This window comes from Colias croceus, chromosome 21 (genome assembly GCF_905220415.1).
Source record: "Colias croceus chromosome 21, ilColCroc2.1".
Lineage (NCBI taxonomy): Eukaryota > Metazoa > Arthropoda > Insecta > Lepidoptera > Pieridae > Colias > Colias croceus.
Genome location: NC_059557.1, coordinates 6,190,463 through 6,209,704, shown reverse-complemented (window position 1 = coordinate 6,209,704; position 19,242 = coordinate 6,190,463). Strand labels below are relative to the sequence as shown.

The window sequence follows — 19,242 nt, the reverse complement described above, 5'->3', positions numbered from 1 at the left end:
TGTCAAAAGCAATTTGCGACACGCAAAATGTTTTAAAAAACTAATTTATATTTTGCTTTTCAACAACAAGGAATAGATAGTATAAAGTGCGACAATTGTCTGTAGTTAATAGAGGTCTTTTGTTTGGTTTATAAGTGTTATAATATATTCAAAATAAAATTTTCCATTGTAAACCTTGGTAAACTTAACAACGAAAAAGTCATATTGTGTACTATTATTTATACTATATTATTTATATATCGTATTATTGTGTAATATAACTATATATAAAATACAACGTCAGAATTATAAAATTATTTGACATATATGCCCAATGGGACTGCAGAACCATATAAATCTAAATAACAATATAATTAGATTTATATGTGCAGAACGTTGTAGTCTTAAAATAATAATTAATAAAATGCAAATAGAGCGACCTTGACATATTCATATAATCTCATCCTTGTTTTTCCATTTGTAGATAATAGCAGTTAAATGACAATTTTATAAACAGTCGAAACGTGGTCAAAACCAAGTAAACACTGTTCCTTTGCGTTTCATCATACATACCTACTTATACGTAAGTTTTGTTATATTATTTATTTTCAAAAAAATTATCACTATAGCGCATAGAACATTTTAAAGTAAAGCACTATTTAACCAACGATCAAAGATTTAATAATTTAATCTTTATATATAAAAATGAATCGCAAAATGTGTTGGTAAGCGCATAACTCGAGAACGGCTGAACCGATTTCGATAATTCTTTTTTTATTATATTTCTTGAAGTACGAGGATGGATCTTATGTAGAGAAAACGTAAACATGTACCACGGGCGAAGCCGGGGCGGACCGCTAGTAGCTATTAAAATTATGATTTAGGGTACGAGTGCGCGTGGTAGGAAAAATATGTATACCGGTTTACTAACCAGCATTAACAATAAAATATATATAACAAGGAAAAAAGTATTCAGCGTATCATTGTCTAAATAATCGTATAAATTGTGGTATAAATCAATTTTCCGTATCAGGGTTGGCACCTACGGGATTCATGTGATATATGGCGTCGCATTTTCTGTCCTTTTATTTATCGGCGGTAATCCCCAGTTATCCGGACGAAGAGATTTGTTCAGTGTTGTTCCATCGACCATTTGTAAACGATGGATTTACGCCCTGATTTCGCAATACAAGGGATATTGTTTTAAGATACATATATGTTGTAGGTGAAAGGAACGTGTTGGTATTTGATGTTTATTAAGGATTTTCGTGTAGTGGAATTTGATAAGGTGTATGTTGTAATGAGAGTTCGTTGTTAACAGAAACAGCTTTTAAATTAAGGTTTCACAAAACATGAATTTTAATTGGATATCTTTGTTTAATGCACACAATCGATAACAGCTTAAAAATAATCAAATAAAAACTTTATTAATTCATAATAACTTCGCAAGATTAATAAAACTTAAGAAGGATAAATTAAAAATGTTGAAATAGTTATAAGATATTATCGTTGTTTTAAAGTTAAATTGAATAAAATACGAACTTTTAATTTGTTTCAGTCAAAATTCAAATATTCTTGGAAGTCCTTTATACATATAAATCGTTATATGAAGGAATATGTTATAAAAGAAATTTGTTATACCGATAAATGATAAGATAATTAATGTTCCTTTTCAACGAATTATTCAATTAATAATTTAAAACCAAATCCTCTTAGCAACCATGGTTGTGGTCCCAGGAGGAAATGGATCATATCTGCTATATGATATTATAATACATAATATAGGAAGCCATAATAGCAAGTGTAGATGTAAATTGTAATGTTATAATACCTATGTAATATATACTGATTAACTATAGAGCATTAATCGTTAATTTTAGATAGCGTGGGTAGTATTCAAGCTGATATAAAATGTTGTATTTCATTCTAAACTTGCTATTGATAATAATATCACACAAAGATAAATATTAAATATGTTAATAAATTTATTTTATTAAAATATTAATATAATAAATTGTTCAAATAATATGTTTTTGTCTATCTCAGATCAAAACTGTGTTTCCAACAATTGAAATTTATAAAATACAAGCATAGGGATAGTTTTATTTCACTTACCTACTTTTACTATTAAACAGACAGACATGTGATTTGCTGAGCTAATCCATACTAATATTATAAATACGAAAGTAACTCTGTCTGTCTATCTGTTACTCAATCACGCCTAAACTACTAAACCAATTTTTATGAAATTTGGTATGGAGATAATATTTTGATACCCGAGAAAGGACATAGGCTACTTTTTATCCCATGAAAATGATGCAATCCCGGAAATCCCACGGGAACGGGAACTATGCGGGTTTTTCTTTGACTGCGCGGGCGAAGCCGCGGGCGGAATCCTAGTTACAAATAAAGTTTTAAATGTGTTTTGTCTGAGACAAATGATAGGTAGTTTTAAGTATTATGAATCGTTGTAAGTCTTAGAATAACATAAATCTGGTTTGATGTTTTTCATATATCTTAATTTCTTAAATACATAATAAAAGCGAAAGTTTGTGAATAATGTACGGATTTATGGACTTTTATTATTCTTTCACACAAATACAGCTGATGAGATCTTTAATAATACATAGATACGTACATTGATAGATTATTATATAGTACTAGATTTCCGCCCGCGGCTTCGCCCGCGTTTGCAAAGGAAAACCCGCATGGTTCCCGTTCCCGTGGGATTTCCGGGATAAAAACTATCCTATGTATTAATACAAGTTACCCTCTATATGTGTGCTAAATTTCATTGTAATCGGTTCAGTAGTTTTTACGTGAAAGAGTAACAAATATCCATACATCCATACATCCATACTTACAAACTTTCGCCTTTATAATATATATTAGAAATATTAGATTAGATAGTCTGGATAGTACTTACATAAACTAAAAAGGTTGGTATTCTAACAAATTCAAATCATAATATCATTTGATATATTTTATGGATCAGATATAATTTTTATCCTTTAGTAAAAAATAACATTTTACTGTTTATCGTACAGAGCTTTATATAAAAAATAAACAAACAATTTTTTATACAGCCGTAAAGTCTGTTTACTACTGCTATCTTATTCATTTGATTTACTTCTCTTTTCAGCAGTTACTTTGAAATGTCGCGCCAAAAGCTTTCAAATTAAGCCACATGTTGCGATGTCCTAGTTTGCAAACATTCGGATACATATTATGTTTACAGTTTGTGATAAAAGACATGTGATTTGCTGAGTGAAACTTCTGTAGGCGCTTTGAGAGTAAAATTTCAAGGTCGCGTCAAGTCATGGTCCTTCACGTCATGGAGTAAAGCGACGATTTTGGTATAGCTTTGAAACTTGCCAAAGAAGTTTCACTTCTGAAACGTGAGCTCGTTAAATAACAACATATACTATGTTTGAATTGTGAGGTATTAAATTAAATAATATAATTATACACCAGAGTGAACATAAAAATCGTTACTCATAAATCTTAAATCTTCTCGAGTATACAATAGAAAGCAATTTAACGAGGGTAATTGAATCAATTAGCGTTAAAACAATAAGAAACACGATATTATTCTCGCAACGATTCTTTTGATCCGATCAAATATTAATATTATATCGCAAGATAATTTACAAAAACAAACGGTTAAGAAACTTTATGAACTGCTGAAGTGATTTATGAGATATAAAAGTGGGACAGAGTTGATTTGTGACGGAGTAAATACGGTGGAACCGAGATAAACTCAAACACGAACTTCTCTTCAATTATTGTGATATATTACGTAGCACTTAGATTAAATAAAATAGTGGTAGTAAAATTACTGAAAATTCAGGTTCGTATATTTTTTTCCTTAGAAAAATCCATACTAATATTATAAATGCGAAAGTAACTCTGTCTGTCTGTCTGTTACTCAATCACGCCTTAACTACTGAACCAATTTTCATGAAATTTGGTATAGAGATATTTTGATACCCGAGAAAGGACATAGGCTACTTTTTATCCCGGGAAAACGATGCAATCCCGGAAATCCCACGGGAACGGGAACTATGCGGGTTTTTCTTTGACTGCGCGGGCGAAGTCGCGGGCGAAAACCTAGTGATATATAACTATACGATATACATAGGTAGTTTATTTCTATGATCACCTTCATCATTCTCGCGTGAAAACCTTTGAGCAAATTTAGATTACACCTTCGTACCAAATTTTATTTAGCCGGAATAGTGTGTTCACGAATTTGCAAGTTTAGTTTATATTATACTAGTGGAGTAGGATTTTTTTAGCTACTGGTAGGTATAAATATAGTATAGTTCAGACTTAGTTTTTTTGAATATATCAATAAGCTATCTTATTAACGCTTTCTTCTATGGAACGATGTCTTTATTTCGATAAACTTTGCTTGTATTTTTAAAATAGACTTAAAATTTCCTAAACATACGTACTTTAGTGTGATTGTAACATCTATTACATAGACATTATTTAATGTATGCATAGGTGATGAAAGCCGTGATTATTCAAAATATCATAACATTATAATAATTCAGCGCTTCCTTCACATTTGGAGCGCGAACTAAATTCAACGATATCTAAGACCGTGTCCATAGGATTATCTCATGGAAATACGGATGAAACTAAACCCTAATACAGAGGGATAAGATGCGAAATCCTTTGTATTTCGTGTTTAATATCCCCGTCATTGATTTTAATTTATGATAAAGTGCGTGGAATGTCTAGGGGTAGTGTTTCATGATTAGTCTTAACGGTATGAAATACAACGTTGATACAATAATTTAGGTCGAGGATGTTTCGTAGTATCTAATAATTGTATTATTAGAGATATCCAACGATCTGAAATACGTATTTTACTGGCAAATATTCTAGTAAATCATACTGAAATCATTTACCTATAGTCCTATAATAAGTAAATACGTGTTGTTATTATAATAAGTGTGTTATATTCAAATATTTGTATACAAACTATTTGCTGTTTCGTCTTATTCTGCATATATAGATTTTTATTCTTATTTCTCTAGTAAATAAACGTCCATTACGTTAAAACTTTAGTGTCTATTTTCCCTCACTTTCTGATTAGATACCGTATTGAAGAAGTTCAATATTAGATTATTACCTATCAATCATATCGTATTGCGATGTATCAATTTTATTTCCATAATCACAAAAAATTGTGGGAATTAGTCATCGATTAATTATTTTCAATAATTTCCAGTATCTTTACGCCTCCAATTAGTATTTATAATAACAAGATTTCCGCCCGTGGCTTTGCCCGCGTTTCCAAAGGAAAACCCGCAAAGTTCCCGTTCCCGTGGGATTTCCGGGATATAATCCTATCATATGTGAGTAAAGCAAAGCAAAAGGCCACACTTAATTTTAAAATAAATAACAAAACAAGGCAAATACCTAAGAAACAGGATCATTATGCGAATTCCAGTGAACTCAATATGATAACACCGTGGACATCCAAGAAGGAACGTATCAACATGAACAATACGTAATTGATGAAACAAAGGGATATTAATTTAATGGTTATACGGTATCGGACCACCACCGGACCACCAGGCAGGAGGATATCTCGGGTATATAAGCAATTCACAAGTGAACTCGTCATTCTCGCACCAGCTCTCTATAGTTAAGGTCGTAGATTAAGTAAAAATTGTAATTTGTTTAAATAAATTATTTTTTTTAAAAGTAATCTCGACCGAGTTATTTTTACTGGCGCCCAACTTAGGGGCTTAACGAGTGAATTAAAGTAAAACATCGTTATTACGAAAAAGTTCACGAAATCTTTCAAGGTTGAAAGTTAAGCAACCCAAAAATAAATTTGTGAAAATACAAGTTCGAGGGAAGATATGAAAAGAGATGAAAAAGATATAGAAAAGAGGTCATCGTTGGATTTGTGCTGTAAGTACCGTTGCATAATCCTTTCACCATTCCTTTCCACTTGAAAACCCCGACTTTTGTATATAACTATAGGGATACGGGAGAGAATCACTCTCCTTCTGAAAGTGAGAGCAGTCTTAGTGATTTGTGTTATTCAAATTGCTCTAGTAATCCAACTGTCATAGACAATATGGATCCAAAAACTTTGTTATCGTTCGTTCCCACATATGATGGTGACGCATTTAATCTGTACAATTTTATAAACTGTGCCAAACATTGGTTACAAATCGCGGGTGGGGACACACCACCAAACGTTATGTTATTGTTGAGTAAGCTAGAGTCTAAGGCCGCCATGACTATTTCTATGGTAGACCATGATTTCAAATGGAAAAATATAGAATTAACCTTAAAGAAAGAATGTGGAGATAATAGGGAGTTTAATACATTATTAATTGAATTATCGAATGTTAAGAGAAAAGGTAGTTATAAGGATTTAATTTTTGAATTAAAACAAAAGTTATTTTTTATTAGAAGTAAGTTGTTAGACAAATATACCGAGAAAACGTTAGTCGACGAAGTTATGGAACCGTATATTAATACCGCGCAAAATGCGTTAAGGAACAGTTTACCTTATCATGATCAAATTTACGTATCAAACTGTGGTTTTGAGGAAACGGCCGCCCGAATTCTACAATTAGAAGCTGAGGGTAGGTTTGACAATATTAAACAAAAGTTTTCGAGTATTTTACCGCCGCCGCGAATTGTTCAGCAGGGTTATTCGCAACATAAACCAAATTTTACAAACCAAAAGCATAGTTACCCTAATTATCCACAAAATCCGAGGATAAATTATAATAATAACAATTATAATCACAATCATAACCAAAGTAATAATAACTTCCATCAAAAATACCCATGGAAGCCAAATCCAAATAATGTGTTTAATAAGCCACAGAATAGTTATTTTAAGCGAAATCAATATCGCCCGATTAATAGAAATTTAAATGAAACGGAAGATGTGTCCATGCGGACAGCGCCTCAGTTACGCCCAGGTCAAACGAATTTAGGCAAAGGGCTAGTGGCAGAGGAAGTTTTTCATAATAATAATATAGAGGAAGCAAATTTTTACAAAAAGGCCTCTCAAAAGAAAGGGCCATAGAATTTAATTTTGTTAAGTCTTATTTACCTTATTTCGAAACGGATGATCCAAAATTAAAAGTTTTAATAGATACAGGTAGTCAAAGATCTTTTATGACGGAAAAAGCTTCGAAATATTTTAAAAGTTACTATAAGCCTGAGAAATTTTCAGTTCGTACATCTCATGGTACGTCAACTCATGTAGGTTTAATAGAAACTCCGTTCTGGTATAAGTACTTTGATACGGGTGAAGGAACAATGAAGTTTTATATATTTAATTTTAGTGATCAATATGATATTTTAATGGGTACAGATATGATTGAACAAGTTAATGCTAAAATAGATTTAAAGGAGCGTAAATTAATTTTGCCAAGTAATGAAATTTTAATTCACCATATGACTAATGAAAATTATTCAGATATTAATAATTTATGCGAAACTTATAAGGATTTATTTACGGAAGATGTAACGAATAGCGCAACTACATCAATTAAGCATAAAATAAATTTAATTAGTGATGAACCAATTTATCAACGTCCTTTTCGTTTGCCGCAAATTCAACAAGAAGAAGTTGATAAACAAATTATTAAATGAAAAAATAATTCAACCTTCCGAATCGCCATGGTCATCCCCAGTGCATATAGTGCCAAAGAAAATCGATCAATCAGGCATTAAGAAATGGAGAATGGTAATAGACTATAGGAGGTTAAATGAAATTACAAAATCCGATAAATTTCCATTGCCAAATATTGAAGAGTTATTTTCTAAGTTACAAGGGAATAAATATTTCTCTACTTTAGATTTAACTTCGGGTTATCACCAAATTTTAATGGATAAAGAATCTATTGAGAAAACGGCATTTAGTACGCCTAATGGGCATTATGAATTTTTGCGAATGCCATTCGGTTTAAAGAACGCTCCCGCGACATTTCAAAGAATGATGAATAATATCTTAAAAACGGAAATAAGTAGGAATATATGTTTAGTTTATTTAGATGATATAATTATATATTCAAAAAATAAGCAAGACCATATAAATAGGTTGCAGCAAGTTTTTGAAGCGTTACGTAGGGTTAATTTAAAGTTAAATAAAAATAAATGCGTATTCATGGAGGAGGAAATCGAATTTTTAGGTCATGTTCTTAATAAAGACGGACTAAAGCCAAATCAGTCAAAGATAGAGGCAATTAAGAAATTTCCGATTCCGAAAACGTTAAAAGAAGTTAGAAGTTTTTTAGGATTAATAGGTTATTATAGAAAGTTTATTCCTAATTTAAGTAAGATAGTTAAGCCTTTAACGGATGCGACTAAAAAGAACGCGATTATTGATATTAATAATAATAAGTATAAAGAAGCATTTGAGTCGTGTAAACAATTATTAATGAATGCTCCGATTTTAGCATTCCCTGATTTTAGTAAAACGTTTGTGTTAACAACTGATGCATCGGACATAGCTTTAGGTGCAGTATTAAGTCAAGAAAATCATCCGATAGCGTATGCGTCGAGAATTTTAAGCGAAACAGAAAGAAAGTATAACACTACGGAAAAAGAATTGTTAGGGATTATTTGGGCTGTTAATCAATTCAGACCCTATATTTACGGTAGGAGATTTATCTTAAGAACAGATCATAAAGCATTAATATGGTTATCTAAATTAAAAGAACCAAATCAAAGACTAACAAGATGGAAACTTAAACTACAAGACTATGATTACAAAATTGAGCACGTCAAGGGTAAAGAAAATTACGTAGCTGACGCATTAAGTAGAATACAAATAAACCACACAAGTGTAGATTCCGTAGCAGCGCATTGTGGCGAGGAATTATCGTTAGCCAGTACACCGCGTAATAATGATACAGCAATAACCACTGAATCGAATTCTTGCTCGGACAATAGGTCGTTGAGCAACACAATACACTCTTGTCAACAAGACAGCGATACAGGTATTCGAATCATTGATAGTTACCCACCTAAACGTCTCAGACGTGTTGTGTTTGAAAGTGCTCCATACGAAAACGCGAAATTTGAAAAAGGTATGTGGTATTTTTATATTCCACCTAACAATGAGGAAGAAGTTATTAAAAGATATATGTTAGAATATTTGAGTAAAGAAAAATATGCTTTTATAATACCAAATGACGAATTGTATTATAAAATTTCTGAAGTTTATAGGAAGTATTTTGATCATAATAAGTTTAAGCCAACTAGATATACTAAATCATTGATAGAAATAGATGATAAAGAGGAACAGTTAAAATTAATTAAAGAATGTCACTTATTAAATAATAGACATGCAGGTATAGAAATTGTGTATAAACAATTGCGTGAAAAATATTATTGGGAGAATATGAGAAAAAATATTAAGAAATATATATTAAATTGTGAATTATGTAGGAAAGAAAAATATAATAGACATCCAAATAATACACTATATTCGGAGACAGAAACTCCACATGAACCGATGTCAGTATGGCATATAGATTTTATGTCTTTAGAAAGACAATGGTATCTTACGATTATCGATAAGTTTTCGAAATATGCTATTATTAAACCTGTAGATAAAAGTAGAGTATACGATGTGTTGTACGAAATATTTGCATTAATAGGGGCACCTAATAAGATAGTGCATGATGGTGAACAATCGTTTTGTAGTGAGATTGTCACGGAACTTTTTAAAACTTATAATATTATTAATCATACTACGTCACCGCAACATCATAAATCAAATTCGGATGTTGAGCGTTTACATAGTACTATACAAGAGTTATTTCGTTTACAACGTGAATCAGATTTGGACCAAAATCAAAAGATTAATTTTATTGTACATTCTTATAATAATACAATGCATAGTGCGATAAATATGACGCCATTTGAAGTGCATTTTGGTAGAAAGCCTAAGTTGCGTAGTTTTGATAATTTAAAAGTAGTTATACAGAGATATACTGCCCAGCATAGAGATTTTGCGAAAGAATTAAATCAAAATGTTCATAAATTGTTAAAGAAGCAAAAGCATGATAGGAATAAAAGATTGAATGAAAGAATTAAACCCCCGAAAATATTTAAGGTAGGTGATACAGTTTATTTGAAAAACTCTATGGCGAACAGGCATAAAACGAAATCAAGATTTTTAGGTCCATATAAAATATTGAGTGTTGAACCTCATAATAAATATAAAATAAGTAATGGTAAAATATATCATGTAGAGGAACTAATTGTTTCAGAATCTACTTCACTTTCGGATACAAGTTCAAGCAGTTAGAACCGTCAGAAAATGTAATAATAGTCGAATTGAAGCCTGCTCGAATTTTAGAAGGAAAGTGGTATATTATTCATAAGTTAGAAATAAAACCAATTGTATTAAATTTAGAAAATATACAACAATCTGTAAACTTTGCTTATAAAAATTCTAAGATAGATGATGTTAATCATATATATCAGAGAATTAATATTATATTAGAACATGTTAGAGAGATATGTAAACATTTAAATATTCAAAGTAAGAATAGGATTAAAAGAGGATTAATTAATGGTTTAGGAAGTGTTATTAAGTCGATAACTGGTAATTTAGATCAAAATGATTTAGATATGATTCAAAGAGATTTAGAAACTGTAAGAATTGCTTATAATAAACAAATGTCGGTAACAGATGAAACTTTAGAGGAATATAATAAGCAGATTGCAAATATTACGTTAATTCAGGAAGATATTAATAATCAATTGTTAACTATGTTAACTAGTAAGGCGCAACAAAAGGTTGCTATATCTTTGTTATTGCAAGCTCAAACTTTGCAAGATGTAAGTGAAAGATTAACAACAGCTATTACGTTTGCTGAACACAAAATGTATCATTATAGTATATTGCAATCTCAATTGTTAGAAGATACGATTAATAGTATTCCAAGTGAAATTGTTATATCTAGAAATGTAAATGATTTAGAAAAGTTTATTACTGTAGATTGTCAAATTATTGATGGAATAGTATACTTTGTAATAGAAATACCATTAGTTAAGAATAGTGTATTTAGGACAAGAAAAATTGTACCTATTATCCAACATAACCTATCCTGTTCCTATCCTATTATGCGAACGGTTACTTTAGCTTACAATGAAGAAGAAATGTATGAAGCTGAAGATTGTATTGAAATAAATGAATTAATTTGTAAAGGAAATATTTTGACGAAAGATACTTGTGAATCTGAAATATTAAATACAATGAATAGCGAAAAATGTCAAATGGTAGCAATAAAGTGTCCTAAAGAGGAAATTTTTGAGATATCCCCAAAAGCAATTTATATGTATTTTAATAAAACAACTGAAGTTGGAATTAAGTGTAATAATCATAGAGAAACTTTATGGACAAAGCATACTAATATATTATATGGAGAAAATTGTGAGTTGAATGTTTCAGGAAAAACTTTATTTCACACGAGGGAATCAACGGACAAAATAATTATTGGTAAAGTGGATTTACAGCCAATGGAGACTGTAACTGAAATAGAACTTAGCAAGTATGATAGAAAGAAGATTTCATCTAAGCTAAACGAATTGAAGAGGATTCCCGCATTTAATTTTGAAACTCACGATATTATTCAATATAGTTGGATAACATTTATAACTATTGTGATAATAATGTGCCTAATCTATGTTAAAATTCTCAGATCCAGGTTTCGTTCAAAAACCTGTACTTCGAATTTGGAGGGGGACAGTAAAGCAAAGCAAAAGGCCACACTTAATTTTAAAATAAATAACAAAACAAGGCAAATACCTAAGAAACAGGATCATTATGCGAATTCCAGTGAACTCAATATGATAACACCGTGGACATCCAAGAAGGAACGTATCAACATGAACAATACGTAATTGATGAAACAAAGGGATATTAATTTAATGGTTATACGGTATCGGACCACCACCGGACCACCAGGCAGGAGGATATCTCGGGTATATAAGCAATTCACAAGTGAACTCGTCATTCTCGCACCAGCTCTCTATAGTTAAGGTCGTAGATTAAGTAAAAATTGTAATTTGTTTAAATAAATTATTTTTTTTTAAAGTAATCTCGACCGAGTTATTTTTACTTGTGTTTATCCAAGTTACCCTCTAAATTTCTGCTAAATTTCATTGTAATCGGTTCAGTGGTATTTGCGTGAAGGAGTAACAAACACACACACACACACACACACACACACACACACACACACACACACACACATCCTCTCAATCTTTCGCATTTATAATACTAGTAGGATAGGATAGGACTAAAAGCAACTTTTGCGATTCACCAGTAATAATAGAAATTATCTTTATTTATAATATTCTAATTAAACTTTTAATAGGCTCATATATATATGGGAGGAAACAAGTTGAAAAAAAAAAGGAAAAGACGATTCGATTTGAGAACATCCTCCTGTTTTAGAAGTCGGTTGACATCTAAACATTGTCCCTAATAGTATAAGTTTCCGTGATTTAAACTTGCTAAGTTGTACGACAGTCGAAATGAATTGGGACCTTGGGACAGTGTCGTTTGTTGAACCCATTGTGTACGAAAACATAAGCTATGCATATGATATTGTTTCGGCTTAGGAATTTAACAGATTTTTTTAAAGTGAAACTTTTATTACATCGTCTCAAACTTTTTGATCTGTGTAGCGCATGTCGCGTGACGCACGATTCGTACGATAATTATCGTACAAATACGATAATTTTTAGTTAAATGTCTATAGTGTGAAAAAAAGTTTCACTTTTACCGTGGTTTCATAAAACCACACAACATTTTATTTTTTTATTTGTATGTTATTGTAGATAGGTGTCAATTGCTTAGTTCATATTCAGATGCTTTTATGCATAATATCAGTGTGATTTATCCCTAAACATATCCAAATAATGTTAGTTTAATTGTTTAGAACTTCCGAGTTCATTAGCGGCTAAATAATTACTCGCAAATCTTCATTGTTTACTAAATAAACAAGTTACAGAACACTTTTCCTTTTAAACTTACAAGATCTTCTCAAAGTAATTTATTTTCCTTTTAATTTTGTATTTGTATCATCAAATATTAAATACGACCTTGTTGTATTAAAAGTATTAAGTTAGTCCGGTAATTTGTTCATTAAGGTACATTAATTCTGCCTTGACAACTCATTAGAAATGTCTCGATTTAATGTAATTTGAAAATCTATTTAAAATTAATTTAATATCGTATATTTTATTAATTTTCCTCTTAATTTGTTAAAGATCTTATATTAAATGTGATAATGAAGTAGGTACTTATATAATTTTTTATAATAGTACTTACAAAATAGCAAAATGCGGAATAAAACATGGACCTGCATTATTAGTATGTATTAGAAGTAGATAATCGAAATCACTACATAGTATAAATATAAAACAAAGTCGCTTTCTCTGTCCCTATGTCCCTTTGTATGCTTAAATTTTTAAAACTACGCAACGGATTTTAATGCGGTTTTTAATAGATAGAGAGGAAGGTATGAAATTATGTTTTAGACAAAGCGGGCAAAGCCGCGGGCGGAAAGCTAGTCTGTAATAAAACTTACTCTGACCCACAGAAATATATCGAGATAGAAGGAAATAGTTCGTCGATTTATATGAGAACCGACCGTGTAACATTTTGCGTAGGTATTTTGACGTCACGCGAGTCTTTTAGTGATGTTCACAACGTCAAAATAATTAAATAGAAACTAAGTAGGCAGTTAAAACATTTTATGGAATCGAATTGGGAATCGATTTTGACCTTGACAGAATAATGAGAATAAAAATGTATGTTAATTTTTACAAGCTTTTTATTAACTTAAACTTCATTAGTATGCATGTGTATATGAATGTATGTATGTATCAAATCTTGCAATTGAATATTAAAGTAGTTTTACTCAACTTATTGAGCTGAAAGTTTGCATACATGTGCAAGTCAGGTGACAATATAAAATTCTAGTATCATGGTGCTGAGCTAATGATAGAGAGGGAAGGAACTCCTCAACCACTTAACATTATTCGCCGAAACTTTGATGGGCCAGTAAACGTATCTTCGTGAAAATGTATGGAACAAATCAGCCTGTGTTTCGTAGGAAACCAGTTTTTACGACCCGTTGCTTCAATCCATTTATTTTTTCACAAGAGAATATTTCGGAAAACTGAAACAAATTATATGGTTTAAAATATAATTAGTATAATATAGTAAATATATTTTAAACCATCGATATACTTACCTAACAATAATATTATAGGATTAAAAAATAATTATCATTTTTCTGTTTTCAATAGGTATCGATTTGAATCGACCAAGAAATCGGCATTGAAAATCGTGGGGTACAACTCTATAAGCTTATTTTTGACAGAAAAATGAGAAATCAACCTTTACCGCGTTTCGACAGTTTGGAATGTTTTATTTTCATTGCTGGTTTTCAATGCATGTCCAGTCTGGCGTGTAAAATTAAAACCGTAATGGAAAAGTTGCATCATTCCGTTACCATTTACATTAAATTAATACGGAGCACAAAAATAAATTGTTTTGTAAGTAATAACAGATATTTTAGGGCAAAAAGTACTTACAGGTGAAAGGAAATATTTTTATTGACACCTTTAACTTTTTTGGTGGCGTTTGCACAGTTAATTATCGAGCACGGGGTCATTTTCTGTTTGCATTAGTACGTCACACACTGAGAGCGGTCGAGAGCGGACTGAGCATCGTGGCGAGCAAAGACGATGATTAATCGTCTTTTCGCCACGCGAGGTACATACACTCTTTCCTTCTATCTCGATATATTTCTGTGCTCTGACCCGCTTATTGTTGAATTATTGCAACTCAGTAATTATAACGCTCAATGTACGCGTAATTCGATTCTGAAGTGCCCAAAGCTGTATGCATTGTGTTTCATTTGATGGTTAATGATTGATTATCGTGGTTAATTACTGTTGTTTACTATTGTTGAGTCTTCCTTGATGTGTCTGATGGATTAATACATTAAAATTTTAAATAGTAATGCAATTTAACAGTATTAGGTGTGGAATTTAAGTACCTAGTGGAATGGATATTTTGAATAGGACATTGCCTTTATTATTTAAACTTATTTAATTACTATAATATTCTTTTAAAGCTGTATATGTAGACAACATTAAATAAAAAGATTTTATGAATATAGTTTTTACAAAGCAAAAATTATACGGCTGTTACATAAACAGCACTTTTTATTAAAGGACAGTCAACGTCAAAAGAATGCGTATTCTAGTGAAAAAAGGCACACGCCCATTATTTCCGCTAATTAGTTTTATTTGGTAGTGTTAAAAACGTCCAGTTTTTGTATTAAGTTTGTAAATTTAAATTATTAAATTTATGGTTTTAATATATAAATAAATTCGATCAATATGGATCGATTTGGAATTGAGAAAAAATAATTCAATGTAGGTACAAGAACTCTAATAGAAATTTTTATTTTTCTTCCATTTTTCATGGTTGTATAATTGATGAAAGGTAACAAAGAAATCATTTGAATTAAGGCACGATATTACAGCTAAGTAATAAATATATTACCGTAGCTTCAAACGAGAAGTCTTTGTCTCAAAGTGGAAATCAAATATCTTTATTGAATTTACGTTTAGAAACAGAAAAATACGCAAAAACCATTTGTTTTGTATACCATTACTTTGTAGTTTGTAATTTCAGAGAAAAATGATTTTAATAACGCGAAGTAATGTTTTATTAATTTATTCAAATAGTACCTATCCGTCTATTATGAGTTGAAGTTGGAAATTTTAACGATGGAGATATATTTTATCATTTATTTATTAAGTATTTTATTTTATAAAATTAAAGAGAGGTCAAATAAAAAATAAGTAAGATAGTCTTTTAGGCAATTATTCGTTTCTTGTTTTATTAGGTATTATTATTTTTCACATTATCCATTATTATCATTATTCAATACTATCTTCTAATATTAACTTAAATTTCGACGGCCACAATCGAAAATCTGTATTTATTTAGAAAAAGATAAAATATCCTGTTAAAATTCATAGGGTGATAAAGTTTTAAAAACTAATTGGTATACTTAATTATCTGTTATTTATCGTTTATTTTAATTTTTTATTGTAATGAAACCAAACAGTGTTTCTTCCCTAACAAAAAAGACGGGTTGCACTCCGGGAGTGCCGGCAGAAGTGAAAACGTGATTATTAACGTTCAGTTGTTTGATATTTTGGAATGGTATCCGTCTTACGCATGGAATATAAGGGCTAAAAAAAAAACATCCGTCTTACGCTTTTTCGATCAGGCCACATGTCCTGACGCGAGTTCAAGATTTTATACCCAACGCCGCTAAAGAAGTTTTCACTTCAAAAAAAGCTAAACAATCCTTACTTGTTCCAGAAACTTGGAAGCCCGAAGGTCTGGAGTCTCCAGCTGGTGTGCTGGGCAGTTCTCTAGACTACGCGGCTGCGTTGATGCTGGCAGCCATGGCGGCGGTGCTGCTTGCTGCTGTGGGATACCAGTGTGCTGCTACTTGGAGATGGATTATGGGCAGGTAATCGGAAACTGTATTGGTGATAGGAGAATTAATAATTATTAAAGAATTATGTTTGGGAAGGATGTGAATTATTAGAGGGAGGCGGTCCTAAAATTATTCCTAAATATTCAATTGCTAATTTTGGTACTTTATTTAAATCGATTCCATTTCCATATAAAATATTATCGATTATTGGAAACAATTGATACGATTTCAGTAAAGACATCTCTACTCGTGTCAAAAATGGATATGTCACAGAAATCATCTTAGGTGAAAAGGACTATAACACTAATATTGCAGCCTAAGAATATGTGTAGTATATTCTAAGATTGCAGCTTAATAATTTACGTTACGATTAAGTTTCACTTTATGACCTAAAATGAACAAAAAATGATTATCAGTTCCTTACCCATACCTAGTTGAAATCTTCAAGCATCGGTAAAATGAGTAAAATACTAAGAAAAATCTAGATCCTTATTTCAACATAAGTATAGCGTAATTGAACATCAATGCTTCCTTATTTTCTGACAAACTGTGATAAATTATTTATTTCATCACTGTCATTGACCCTTTTGATCCGAAACCACCAACCGCCTCATTTTGTTTCAACTAAAGGGTACACAATTACACAGTTTGGTCAATATAATCCAACGCCATATTGTCTAGTAGGCTTGCCCTACAAGCGACGTCGAGCGAATAATAACATTGTTCCAGATAACTATCTTGAGGAAATTGCATTTCAGTAGACTGGCTTAGCGCAGGTGAGCGGAACGGATTTAAAACTTCTGCTTATTTATAGGCTCCTGGTAGGGTAGACTGGGTACGGTTGAAACAATTTCACTTATAACGGCCATAACTTTGCTGTTTATAACCCGAGCGATGAAAAATATATGTTAAATAAAAGAGCATGTATCTGTCTACTAATAGCCGCTATGATTTTAGTTCCATGTTTATTATTTTTTATAGTAGATCAAATTAAAAAAATAAATCCGATTTGTTTCAACCGTCCCCATACCAGGGGCGGTTGAAACAGTGATTGGGGTCAGTTGAAAAATATGCGAATAATACAAAATATAGCATTAAAATATGTTTTATTGATTGTTTATTTTAAATCTAACAATAATTAAGTAACTCTATTACAATAAGGTCTGCTCTCTAAATATGGTGACATACAAACAAGACAGAAGTACCTACTCCTCATCTTCTGATGATATCTCTTCTTGTATTTTTTATTTTTTGCTTCTTCGATGTTACTTTTACATTTTCCTCCATCAAATGTCTTCCTTTTTCGTCAATCCAATCGCTTGTTCACTTGCTTAGCTCTAGTTCGTTTCAATATTAATTCTTGCTCTTTTCTTATCTCTTCCTTATCTGGTGTGTCAGTGAAAAGTGTAAACTTTCTGAGTTTTTGCCCTCTATTATTATACCTTCTATTGTTATATCCTCTATTATATCCCATTTTTTTTTTCTTGCTCGCCAGAGTCATCTCGCATTCGAATTTACCTTAGAAGCGAATAATTGTGCTTCTCTGCCACTTTTCGCAATGATCTCCGGTTTTCACTTCCTCATACACGTCTTGGTACTTTGAAAAGTATATTTATCTTCCCGAAATCTCTTTAACACGTACAATTGGCATCTAAAAATACAAAAAATAATTAAAACAATGTTTCAACCGTACCCAAAAAAAATGTTTCAACCGTCCCCAACTCCTACTTTAGGTAAAATACAGTTATAGTAATTGTAACAACAATGATACACAAAAACTAGTCACAATGTCATATTCCACAAGATTCACTTCAAACAAAAACGCACACTTAATACTGTCACTAAAATAGATACGCCAATAATTGGAAAAATCTTCAAGCAAAAATACTTACTTTTGGTCATAAAAACTCAATAGGGTCTTATAAAATCAGCTGAAGCGCGCGGAGATCGACGCAACATTGTGGTTCGTGTTTAGAACAGTTGTACGCTTCATTTTCCCCTTGGACCCCTAACCCCCCCACCAACGGTTTGCGAGATATTCGTGTTGTTTCAACCGTCCTTTGTTTCAATCGTACCCAGTCTACCCTACTTACTTGAGACTTCAAAGCTTCAAACAATGTTTTAAAATGTTCAGACTAAGGATTAAGTAGAAGAAGAATAATCCTTGCAATGTTTATACTTTATAGTCTTCCATATATCTGAAATGAAAAGAAGAAAATGTATGAATTTTGAAATTAATTTCAAAATTGCATCTACTTAAATGATGATGATAATCTACATTTACTCAATATATTTTGCCGAAATAATAATTCGGTATCAAATATCTATAAACTGTTTAAGTATTTGTTGAATTTAAATGAAACTTTGTTTTGTCTTAAACGGAAATTAACTTACCTTCTCTGATGAATTTTAATTAACATAATTATATTATGACTCAAAGAAGGAAAACAATGCATGTAATATATATTATTTACGTCGATACATAAAATAACAATTCACCCTACGAATTACATTTATTGAATTACAACGGAAATTATACAAAACTAACCTTTTAACAAAGTACATTCCATTTTATGTTTGAATTTTTAAAAATTATGTTTTATTGCCAGTACTAAAATCGTGAACATGATTATTTGAAACTGGCAATCTTTATTCATATCACCCATTTTTCATGGCGATTTCATTCCATGGCGATATTGAACGATTCATTCTTGGT

The 19,242-nt window shown here is 31.1% G+C and overlaps 1 protein-coding gene and 1 long non-coding RNA gene across 2 annotated transcripts in view; one reads left to right on the top strand and one right to left on the bottom strand.

Annotated features, from left to right (window-relative positions):
- LOC123701197 (synaptotagmin-10-like) overlaps window positions 1–19,242 on the top strand; it is an 89,733-nt gene that overhangs the window by 28,745 nt on the left and 41,746 nt on the right. The window contains exon 2 of the mRNA XM_045648595.1: window positions 16,406–16,559. Coding sequence (XP_045504551.1) covers window positions 16,406–16,559 — 154 coding nt within the window. The remainder of the gene's footprint in view (window positions 1–16,405; window positions 16,560–19,242) is intronic.
- LOC123701204 lies at window positions 13,812–14,816 on the bottom strand. Its single transcript, XR_006752695.1, has 2 exons — window positions 14,596–14,816; window positions 13,812–14,177 (listed from the first exon to the last, which is right to left on the bottom strand). It is a non-coding gene; the product is annotated as an uncharacterized LOC123701204 (long non-coding RNA).